We start from the raw sequence: 13,033 nt of genomic DNA, 5'->3' as shown, positions 1-13,033 counted from the left end.
TGTTGTAAGTGATGCTTGTCATAATGTGAAAAGATCTATACAAAGAAACATATAGGTGCTAATTTTTTATAGTTAATCAATATAACAAATAAACATCAATCTAATGACTAAAACAGAATAAATGAATAAAGACAAAGTTAAAATGTACACAAGAAGGGATGACTGAAAATGAAAGTATGATGATTATCAGATTTAAAACCATCAATGAAAAATTGTTTTTTAAATATGACCATGATAATAAATAATAGTTCTAAAGTCGATAAACATATTTTAACATCTCACGTGCCTGCCTTATTCAATTTTATTTAAAGGAGGCAAGCCATTAGTATGATCAGAGACATATATATCTGATGCCATGTATGCATGTATTTTTTTTTTATTTGGTTTTGTAATATGTTATACATTGGAACAAACATCTAGTAACGAAATAATTTTGCATGTTGAATCAGAGCAATCTGAAGATTGATGCTCAAAATATACTTAATAGATCTTAATAGGTCAAGTGTGTGCTTCCAACATAAAATTAGAATAATGACATGCATGTAAGGCGAATTAAAGGAGGGAGCGGGACGGCATGCTGCGCGGACTTTTAACAAATTCCAATCCTTATGTTTTATTTCTGATGGCCATCATGGACCCGTTATTTAAACATTTTGGACCCGCATCTGTGCATAGCAGGTCAGTCTGCAAAATGTCGACATAAAGTTACTTAGGCAATGGTCAATGAAGATAGGATTGTTTATAAGCGAATAAAATAGTGTTGACTTGCATAAATTATTCAAAAGAAGTTTCTGTATACAAATTGCCGTAGTCATGTTGACAGTGAAACGTGTAACAAAATAGCCCCCTTTTAAAAGTAAACAATGCAGCTTTGTCTACATTTATAATAAATCATCAATGAAATGAATGTCGACGAACCTTGGCAGTCAAAAGGCTAAATTGATTTAAAAACAACTTACCTCAAAATATCAGCAACATCCTTCTATATTAACGTGTTTTTGTTGGATGGTTGACACTGACTTCTATCATAACAAGATGCCCGACCAGCTGTTCGTGACAAGCTCAAACTTGACGTTGACGTAACGTTCTAGCCAATCATGTGTCGCATAGTTTAGAAAATGACGTCAGATTTATATTTCGATGAAATCATCGAAAATCAATGCCTATTCTTTTTTAATTGCATTAACCTGCCTGCATACGTATTTGATTAAAGTCTAAAGTTGGTAAACCTGCATAACAAAAGATGTAATACTGTTGCAAAAAAAAATGAATGTAACAAATTAAATTCAACGAAACTGAACATATGATACAGATTAAAATAAACAAGCAATATCAAAAATAAGCAATTGTTTTTTTTTAAAGTAAAAACACCTGTGAATTTTGTTTTCTTTTGTAGTCTGTAGAACAGCATATATTGATTAGCTGTTTCTAATAATTACACGAGTCTGATCAAAATCAATCAATTAAGCTCAACATGTTTTTGAATTAAACAAAAAAAAAATAGCAATTACTCATGCACCAATTATAAATATAGATAGATATATTGTAATGTGTTCTATTTATCCAATGTTAGACCCTAAATGTAAATGCATGAAGCTTCTTTTAAACTGATTTTCAATGTGCGTATTGCTGTGTGTTTGTTTATTCTACATTGGCTAGAGGTATAAGGAATCTCATAAAACATGTTTAACACCCCACTCTCCCCCAGCATTTTTGCGCCTGTCCCAACTCAGGAACTTCTAGCCAATGCTAGTCTTGTATGTTTTTTTTAAGTTTCGGTTCAATTATATGGATCGGGGTTTAGTATGACGCCCATTTTCTATAAACTAATACAAATTTTTGTATGGGGGCCAGCTGAAGCCCGCCTCCGGGTGCGGGATTTCTCGCTGTGCTGAAGACCCATTGGTGGCTTTGGCCTATTTTCTGCTCTTTGGTCGGGTTGCTTCAATTTGACACATTCATCGTTTCCATTCTCAATTTTATTGAAAACAAAATATTGCAATTCTTTCGAGAACATAAAGTATGTTAGTCTGATAAAAAAAAAAAAAACAAAAAAAAAAAACATATGCCCATTGGTTTTATTATTGTTCATCTTGACAGTTAGTACAAGTACCTAAGCCTTAACTCACCTGTTGAACTACTGGTAATTAATATTTAAATTTTAAATCTGATAAGGCTCTTTCTTAATCGCAGTTTTAAATTCACTACTATTTGTTTTATATATTCTTCATTTCAAATATAACATTGACATTTTTGCTTGTAACATCGTTTATTTTTCACGAATGTGACCTACCAAATTAGACTGTTTACCGGCTTTGTAATAGCGTGGGCAACGCAACGGGTGCCACATGTGGATCGGGATCTGCTTACCCTTCCAGAGCACCTGAGATCACCCCCAGTTTTTGGTGGGGGTCGTGTTGCTGTTGTATCCCTATTTGTGACATGTTTATTTATTGTGTCCATTTGTTTTGTTCACACATCGTTGTCAATATAATGGAATTTGATGCGACTGTCATACAAGTGAGAAGTTAAGCTAGCTTTAAAACCAGGTTTAATCCACCATTGTCTACATAAGAAAATGCCTGTATCAAGTCAGGAATATGACAGTTGTTATCCATTCGTTTGATGCGTTTGTTTTTTTGGATTTTGCAATTTGATTGGAGACTTTCCTTTATGTATTTTCCTCGGAGTTCAGTATTTTTGTGATTTTACTTTTTAATTCAAACTAATAAAAATTTACTCTGAACACGACACTTGTATACAAGAAATGTCTTTACTTTCAAACAATATTTGATCATTTGTTTGTTTTGCTCTTGAGGGCTTTAATTTTCAACTAACCTTCACTATAGTTGTTTTGCAACAGATTTTTGTTTAAGTCTGTTTGCAGGTTAATTTCAAATCATGTGAACAAAATTTCATTAAAAGTCTCTAACATAGTTTACATTTGATTTATGCAATTTATTGATGAGGTGATTTAGGACAGGTATAATAAAAGTTTATGAAGATTTAGAATAAGTTTAAATATTTTTTTTTATCTTTTGATCTATTACAGAATGGTTTCGTTTTTACCATTTCTCAATCAGATCGTAAACCGGTTCAAATAAGTAATGTTATACAAATCAACATACACAATAGTTATTTTGGGCCACCATATATATTTATTTAGACATAAGAGAAAATCTCTACTAGATTTTTAATTAAGAATTCAATTTTTGAATTGATATAAAGCCTTGATCTTGTTGCATACAATTTTATTCAGCTAAAGCTTCCCTGAATGATTTTGGACCTTCTTTCAAAATTAAAATTGTATTATCAGCAAAATGTGTTAACTTATAGTATATGTAGCTGGACCAATCTTAATCAATTCATTGTATTCTATATCAAAGAACTTATGAGATCATTTTTAAATAATTTTGTATGTTTGGTTTCGAATTTAATGAACAGCGTTAATGTTTTTCCACATTTTTTGGCACAGCTGCTGTCATTAACGGTTTCTATATTCAGATTTGTTTCCAATACAAAGTATAAACAAGTGTTCCAAACACTCAACCTTTGTATATTTTGAGCAGACATTTTAGCATTCCAAATGTCATATCAGATAAGAGCAAATATTTTATTCTGTAGTTAGTCACCACTTCGGTGTGATCAAGTATATCTATTATGTAGTCATTTTTACTGTTTGCTAAAATATGAATTATTCTAAATACTAAGGATTTTCTTATCCAAGACATATAACTTTAGCCGTATTTGGCACAACTTTTTTGAACTTTTGGTCCTCAATGCTCTTCAACTTTGTATTTGTTTTGGCTTTCGAACTTTTTTTATCTGAGCGTCACTGGATAGTCTTGTGTGGACGAAGCGCGCGTCACTGGATAATCTTGTGTGGACGAAACGCGCGTCTTGCGTATTAAATTTTAAACCTGGTACCTTTTGTTAGCTATTATTCGTATGTTTCTCTGTCCTATATGTTCTCTCATTTATTTGTATTGTAGTCCTGTCATGTAATGTTGTCATGTTAATGTTATATTTAACATTGCTATAAAAGCGGGAGGTTTGGCTAGCCACAACACCAGGTTCAACCCACCATTTTTTTTCTTAAAATACCCTGTACCAAGTCAGGAAAATGGCCATTGTTATATTATAGTTTGTTTCTGTGTGTGTTACATTTTAATGTTGTGTTTCTGTTGTGTCGTAGTTCTCCTCTTATATTTGATGTGTTTCCCTCAGTACTAGTGTGTAACCCGGATTTGTTTTTTTCTCAATCGATTTATGAATTTTGAACAGCGGTATACTACTGTTGCTCTTATTTTCTTCTGTATACTGTAGCATTGATCTACTGTTTTCCAGTAATTAAACAAGTCGGATGAAAATGAATTAATCTGTGCAAGTAATTATCTCTGAATTATTTGTGTAAGCATTAAAGGTCTCTACCTTTATCATGCGTATGTCACCATTTAAATCCGCTTGATGATTTATTAAAATTTTAAACGTTAATCCTAAAGTTTTCCTTTAATCACTAACTTTAACTTCATACCAAGTTTGTATGAAGTTGACCTCATTTGAAATATCGAATTAGTTAGTTATGTTTTCCCAATCATTCCGTTCTAAGTATAATATGTTTAAAGCTTGCTCCCAATCAATGGTGTTCACAAACTATCAAGCATATGGCCATAAACAGTTTCAGAGTAATTGTAATTAATAAAAAAAAGGATTTCCTAATTCAGATGTTGACTTAGCGTATTGTGGGCTGAGAGTAGATTTTTTTTTTATAATCAGACTATTTCTGGAAAATCTCCCATTTTTATTTGTTTCTATAAATGATATGAACATGTCAACCTTTCTATTTCGGTTCGGTTACACTACCTTACATTGTTCTGTAAAAACAGGACGCATCGTCATAGTCCAATTGTTAATAAAAAGAACAGATATATATCCAAACAAAGTAAATACGGTATGGAAAGGTGTTCTTACCAGGAATCTCTACGTTCGTTTAATCGGCTCAGACAACAATCAAATAAATTTTCAACACGATGTTCTTAGCTTAATATTTACACACCTTCGAAAAATACCTAAATTTGCAAAGGGGAAAAAGTGTAATACATTAAATCAATAGAATACAAAGACATACATATCTTCAACCCCATTTACACTCAGCTGTAAAAGAGTGATTTTTAAGGAAATGGAAAACTTATTAAGTTAAAAGTGTGTTTCCTGGTTTTTTTTTTTACGCTTTGTTCATTTACACAGATGCATTTATAATAATTATTCATGCATGAGCCAATACATCATAGTTATCGTTCAATTTTGTTAGATTCCAATGCATATATGCAAAACCGACCGTGCGAGGGATGTATATCCAATCAAGGTCGTAAAACACTTCCAGTAGTTTAGTATATGTAAAAATAACGTAACTATGAATAAGCAGAGATTGATATGTTTATGTATGTGAATATGTGTATTAGTAAAATACATTCACCATTACAAATTACAAACTATATACAATATGCAGAACAATCTATTTCGATGTTTTAAATTTGAAATGGGTCTACAACTATAATAATCATATAGAACAGATATCAAATTTAGAAGAGACAAATCCAGGTCAGAAAAATAAAATAAGTGAATGGCTGGAAATTTAAAAGGAGCAAGACCAGGTGTATCGACAGAGTTAGCATCTCCTGTTTTCATGCGTCATCTGGCATTCGAATCTACACTCAGTCCGAAGGTCATAATCGGTAATATTTCATTGATTGTCGAAATGCGCTTATTTTAAATAAAGGAATGTATCTCCCTCATGCAAAGCTCTGATTCCTTCCCCGGCTTTGGCTATACTTTTTGGTTCTTTTTTGTTTATAGCTCTACATATTTTTAATAAGCTTTGGATTTTCAAATATTTTGGCCTCGAGCATCACTGAAGAGACATTGATTGTCGAAATGCGCATCTGGTGCAGAAAAATTGGTACCGTTTATGTTATTACCACTGGGTCGATGCCTCTGTTGGTGGACTGATGGTCCCTGAGGGTATCACCAGCCCAGTAGCCAATTCTTTGGTACTGGCACGAAAATACGGATTTATGTTATCAAAATTTGCTGTTACAAAATTTTGGAAATTATTTAGAATTAAGGAATGTATCTCTTTCATGCAAAGTTCTGATTCATTGCCCGGCTTTGGCTATACTTTTTGGTCCTTTTTTGTTTATAGCTCTTCATATTTTTAATAAGCTTTGGATTTTCAAATATTTTGGCCTCGAGCATCACTGAAGTGACATTGATTGTCGAAATGCGCATCTGGTGCAGAAAAATTGGTACCGTTTATGTTTCAGATTATATTTGTATATACATTTCTAAGATCGCGAAAAATGTTGCTAGTGATATGAGACACCGAAACATTGTATTGGTCAACAAACACTTAATTGTGACAGTCAATAAACAATCCAAACTTTTCTGATTGGGTTCCATTAGTATATCCGTCAGAACTAGAAATTAAAGAAACAACAGACACGGCTTCCTTTGTGTCATTTTTAGACATCGAATTGGAAATCAGCGGTCATCTCAGTACAAGAGTCTATGACAAACAATACTATTTTAATGTTATGTTCTCAAATCATTTCTACGAGTTTTTTTTATACTAACGTAATATACTATGAACATTGCAACCTTCTTATATCAGGCTGGTGAAACTCTTTTACACTCAGCTGCTAGAGGTGGACACCTCAACATATTTCAGTTGTTACTAGAAAGAACATCAATCGATCCAAATAGAGAAAATAAGGCATTGAATGAGGTTCTTTTCAGGTTTGTCCGACTTTGTTAAATTGTCCATCAAAATCAATGTCAGCACAATGTTGCTTATAATATCAATACATATCTCAGCAAAATACTAAATACCAGAGGGGTAAAAACAATTATATTCCAACAACAACAACAAAACAAATACCAAGACAAACGTCATTCATGAAGTCATGTATATACAACCACTACGTATTTGATTAAAGTCTAAAGATTGTAACCCTGCATAACTGAGGATGTGATAGTGTTGCAAAAACATAAATAACGTAACAAATTAAATTCACCGGAAGTGTACATATGATACAGATTAAAATAAATAAGTCCTATCGGAAATAAACAAATGTTTTTTAAAAGTAAAAACACCTGTTAATTTTGTTTTCTTTTGTAGTCTGTAGAACAGCATATATTGATTGGCTGTTTCTTATAATTACACGAGTCTGATCAAAATCAATCAATTAGGCTCAACTTGTTTTTAAATTAAACAAAAATCTAGCAATAACTCATGCACCAAATATAAATATAGATAGATATATTGTAATGTGTTCTATTTATCCAAAGTTAGACCCTAAATGTTAATGCTTGAAACTTCTTTTAAACTGAATTGCACTGTGTGTATTGCTGTGTGTTTATTTATTCTACATTGGCTAGAGGTATAGGGAGAGGGTTGGGATCTCATAAAACATGTTTAACCCAGCCTCATTTTTGCGCCTGTCCAAAGTCAGGAACCTAGTGCCATTGCTAGTCTTGTATGTTTTTTTTTTTTAATTTCAGTTCATTTATATGGATCGGGGTTTAGTGTGACGTCCATTTTCAATAAACTAGTACACATTTTTGTTTAGGGGCCAGCTGAAGCCCGCATCCGGGTGTGGGATTTTCTCGCTGTGTTGAAGACTCATTTGTGGCCTAGGGCTGTTTTCTGCTCTTAGGTCGGGTTGTTGTCTATTTGACGCATTCCCCGTTTCCATTCTCAATTTTATTGAAAACAAAATATTTCAATTCATTTGAGAACATAAAATATGTTAGTCTGATATAAAAATAAAACATATGCCCATTGGTTTACTATTGTCTATCTTGACAGTTTCATAAGTACGAGTACCTAGGCTTAAACTCACCTGTTGAACTACTGGTAATTAATATTTTCAATTTTAAATCAGATAAGGCTCTTTCTTAATCACAATTTTTCATTCATAACTATTTGTTTTATATATTCCTGATTTCAAATATAAAATTGGTTAGTAATACGTTTTCCCCTTGTCTCTTTTTGTTTTCTTCTTTTTGGAAATGTTTGCTTGTAACATCGTTTAATTCAAACCAACATAACTTGACTTTGAACACGTTACTTGTATACTAGAAATATCTTAACTTTCAAACAATATTTGATTATTTGTATGTTTTACTCTTGAGGGCTATCATTTTCAACTTACCTTCACTATAGTTGTTTTGTAACAGATTTTTGTTTAAGTCTGTTTAAGATTGTAAACCGGTTAAAATAAGTAATGTTATCCATATCAACATACACAATAGTAAACCCTGAATGTATTGCATACACTTTTATTCATCTAAAACGTCTCATAAGAACTTTGGACCTTTCTTTAAAATTATAATTTTATCATCAGCAAAATGTGAGAACTTATATTATATCTGTGTGTTATTTTTACATGTACTATTTTTAAGCAATTCATTGAATTCTTTATCAAGGAACTTATGAGATCACTTTTTTTAACCTTCTATATTTGGTTTCGAATTTAATGAACAGCGTTAATGTTTTTTTCCACAATATTTACACAACTGCTGTCATTAACGCTTTCTATATTCAGATTTGTTTCCAATACAAAGTGCCAGTCAACAAGTGTTCAAACACTCAACCCTTGTACATTTTCAGCAGAATATTTAGCATTAAAAATGTCATATCAGGAGCAAATATTTATGTTCTTTTGTATACTGTAGCATTAATTTACTGTTTTATCAGTAATTAAACAAGTCGGATCTAAATGAATTAATCTGTGCAAGTAATTATCTCTGAATTATTTGTGTAAACATTAAGGTCTCTATATGTATCATGTGTATGTCACCATCTAAATCCGCTTGATAACTCATTAAAATTTTAAATGTAAATCTTAAAGTTTCTCTTTAATCACTAACTTTAACTCCATACCAAGCTTGTATAAAGTTGACCTCATTTGTATATCGAATTTGTTATGTTTTTCCCAATTATTCCATTCTGAGTATAATATTTTGAAAGCTTGCTCTAAATCAATGGTTTTTGTTCTCAAACTATCAAGCATATGGTCATACACAGTTTCAGAGTGATTGTAATTTATCAAAAAAAGGATTTCCTAATTCAGATGTCGACTTAGCGTATGCTGAGAGTGGATAGTTTTTTTTCATGATTAAACCATTTCTGGAAAATCACCCATTTGTATATGTTTGTATAGATGCTATGAACATGTCAACCTTTCTATTTCAGTACGGTTACACGCCCTTACGTTGTTTTGTAAAAGAAGGACACATTTATAGAAACGATTTTGAAATTCATTAATCTCGAAATGTTGGCCAACGGTGTGTTTTGTACTCTGATCATTTGTATGACACTGTTGTTTTTTTCACCTTCATATGATAAAATGAACAGTGCAACCTTTTCATTTCAGTACGGTGATACTACCTTACACATAGCTACTATTTATGAACACCTTGATATTGTCCAATTGTTATTAGGAAGAACAGATATAGATCCAAATAAAGTAAATAAGGTATGAAAAGTTGTTCTTATTAGGAATCTCCATGTTCGTTTAATCGGCTCAGACAACAATCAAATTCATTTTAAACACAATGTTCTTAGCTTAATCATACACACTTTCGCAACATACTTAAATATTTAAAGGGAAAAAGATGTAAACATAAAATCAAAAGTAAAATAACAAAACTCCGAGGTAAATTCTAAACGGAAAGTCCTTAAGCAAATGGCAAAATCAGAAGCTCAAACACATCACGTGAATGGATAACAACTGTCATATTCCTGACATGTAGAAAATGGTGAATTAATCCTGGTTTTATAGCTAGCTAAATATTTCACTTGTATGAAACGACATGAATATCTTTAACACATTTACACTCAGCTGTAAAAGTGTGATTTTTAAGAACATAGAAAAGTTATTAAGTTAAAAGTTTTTTTCCAGATTTTTTACGCTTTGTTCATTTGCACAGATGCATTAATGATAATTATTTATACATGAGCCAATATGTGATAGTTATTGTTCTATTGCTGTGTTAGGTTCCAATGCATATATGTCAAAATAACGTAACTAAGAATAAGCAGAGATGGATATGTGTATGTATGTGATTATGTGTGTTAGTAAAATACATTCACCATTTCAAATTACAAACTATATACAATATGCAGAACAATCTATTTCGATGTTTTAAGTTTGAAATGGGTCAACCACCAGAATATTCATATAGAACAGGTACCAAATTTAGAAGAGACAAATCCAGGTCAGAAAAAAAATGAGTGAATGGCGGGAAATTTGAAAGGAGCAAAACCGAGTGTATCGACAGAGTTAGCATCTCCTGTTTTCATGCATCATCTGGCATTCGAATCCACACTCAGTCAAAAGGTCATAATCAGTAATATTTCAGGTGAAACAACTATATATGTATATACACTTCTAAGACCGCGAAACATGTTGCTAGCGATGGAGACACCGAACTATTGTATTTGTCAACAAACACGTAATTGTGACAGTCAAAGAGAGACGAAAGATACCAAAGGACATTAATTTTCATCAGTCGAAAATAAACTGACAACGCCATGGCTAAAAAAGAAAAAGACCAACAGACAAACAATAGTACACAAAGCACAACATATAAAACTAAAGATTGAGCGACACGAACCTCACTAAAAACTCCGGAAGGGTAAGCAGATCCTGCTCTACATGTGGCACCCGTGGTGTTGATCTCAGGTGTTCCGGAAGGGTGCGCAGATCCTGCTCTACATGTGGCTCCCGTCGTGTTTATCTCAGGTGCTCCGGAAGGGTAAGCAGATCCAGCTCTACATGTGGCACTCGTCGTGTTGATCTCAGGTGTTCCAGAAGGGTAAGCAGATCCGGCTCTACATGTGGCACTCGTCGTGTTGATCTCAGGTGTTCCGGAAGGGTGCGCAGATCCTGCTCTACATGTGGCTCCCGTCGTGTTTATCTCAGGTGCTCCGGAAGGGTAAGCAGATCCGGCTCTACATGTGGCACCCGTCGTGTTAACATCAGGTGTTTCAGAAGGGTAGGCAGATCATACTCTACATGTGGCACCCGTCGTGTTGATCTCAGGTGTTCCAGAAGGGTAGGCAGATCATGTTCTACATGTGGCACCCGTCGTGTTGATCTCAGGTGTTCCAGAAGGATAGGCAGATCATGCTCTATATGTGGCACCCGTCATGTTTTTTCATGTTAGTATAAACCCAGTAATAAGTCTTATTCGGTAGGGCACATTCGGGGAAAAGTGCATGGGTTTGAACAATTTTGTAGTTACGACATTAGAAAGTTATCAAACAACCATCAAACATAAATAACCGAATACGTAATCTGAAACCCCACCCTTCTCCATATACTAAAACTTATCTAATAAAATCAAATATTTGTGTGTATCATTCAACTAAAAGTATGACATTAAGTTATGACATCATCTGATCCTGTAGGTTGTTTTAGAAATAAGGTATTTATTGTACTCCTATGCCATGGTATTTTATGTATATTGCATTTGTTTTCCTTGGTTTTTTTTTCTTCACATTTGTTAATTTATTCGTTAAAAGTGACTCATCATCTGATTAGGACACGAGAAATAAGTTCAATGTGTGGAGTAGACGAGACCAAATTATAAGCATGTAATCAATGATTATTACGTGTAATAATTGTGTCTTTCTACAAAGTTACGCTAAATCCAACGTTCTTCTTATCAAGACCTACATAAGGGAAAATTATAGCATGTAAGCTTGTTACTTTAACGTATACTAATTATAATTAAAGAAAATGGTTTAAAGCTTCCTGATTATCTCTAATAAAAAGGGGTACACACTAACATAATGCTTTTAAAAAGATTTCCATGACATGTCGAAACGAACATTGATGACCTTCTACTATTTGACCAAATTTTAGATACAACTTTGTCAGCTAATTTAATTAACGTGGTTTTACCCTTTCGTATTTGAGCATGGACTCTTTCCTTTCTACGTGTGTTAACATATAGGTATGTATCATTTTTTGAAATAGTTCTTATTTACAAAGATCATATTTCATAATGTTCATCTGTCATTAGCTTTTGTTTTCAAGAAAAATAACTGGTAATGTCTTGCCTACAACTGTATTTGATAAGCTTTGTGTATCTTATGCGTTTACCTTTTTATTTTAGAGTGGGAAAACTCCGTTATTCTCAGCTGTTCTAAACAGAGATATCGAAATAGTTCAATCCTTATTAAACAGAACAGATGTAGATCCAAATGAAAAAAATACGGTATGCAGTATGTATTATCAACCATTGAAAAGGCAGATGGCACTGTCAGTAAAACATAAACTGTAATCTTAAACCCTTAAGTCCGTTTACATATATAAGTCCTAAAATATGCGCAACAATACCAATATAAGATGGTTATATACGACGATGATGTTATACAATCGTATTGCAAAATCATCGGCCGAACATGACATTTATAATATTTTCCATATATGCGCATTCTTACCTATTATGGACGATCGGATACATAACAAATTTGCAGGATTACCTTTTTTAAAGACTTGCATATATATGTAAATAAAATAAAAACTGTAAAACAAGTTTCCGTACGTTTTTACAATTACCATGATTACGGTCTCCTTTGTTTGAATTAAATCACAACATTGAAACATCAGTCAAATCGCATTGATTCATTACGTTACAATAACTTCTATGACGTGCATTTGTCGCGCTTTTTTTATTTTTCATAAACATTTTTTACTTCCGGTCGTACATAGTGTTCAGTTCGTCCGGCTCTAATGTTTTAAATTTTTAATCCAAATGGCTTCTTTATTTTTCGGTAAAATATTATTGCAATAATTTTTATATGTTCAACCGAATGGTTATGTTGTACGAGGTGGTTTGCTACTGGGTCGTTTGTTTTGTTTGTTCTTTTTTTTTAAAGGTGAATTACATCCTTTGATACAGTTTATTGACAGTCAGTTTGTCCTACACATATAATTTTATCGCATTTTTGTACGGTTTT

The 13,033-nt window shown here is 32.7% G+C and overlaps 1 protein-coding gene across 1 annotated transcript in view; it reads left to right on the top strand.

Moving 5' to 3' along the window:
- Positions 1-12,543, top strand: part of LOC127705347 (putative ankyrin repeat protein RBE_0317) — a 72,878-nt gene extending 60,335 nt beyond the window's left edge. Inside the window, exons 7-8 of the mRNA XM_052209657.1 lie at positions 9,438-9,539; positions 12,187-12,543. Of these exons, the coding sequence (XP_052065617.1) occupies positions 9,438-9,539; positions 12,187-12,354 (270 nt within the window). The 3' untranslated portion in view covers positions 12,355-12,543. The remainder of the gene's footprint in view (positions 1-9,437; positions 9,540-12,186) is intronic.
- The last annotated feature ends 490 nt before the right edge of the window (positions 12,544-13,033 follow it).

Source organism: Mytilus californianus, unplaced genomic scaffold (assembly GCF_021869535.1).
Source record: "Mytilus californianus isolate M0D057914Y unplaced genomic scaffold, xbMytCali1.0.p SCAF_6, whole genome shotgun sequence".
In the NCBI taxonomy this organism is placed as follows: Eukaryota; Metazoa; Mollusca; class Bivalvia; order Mytilida; family Mytilidae; genus Mytilus; species Mytilus californianus.
Note: the sequence above shows the minus strand (reverse complement) of the source record. Positions and strands in the feature narration are given on the sequence as shown.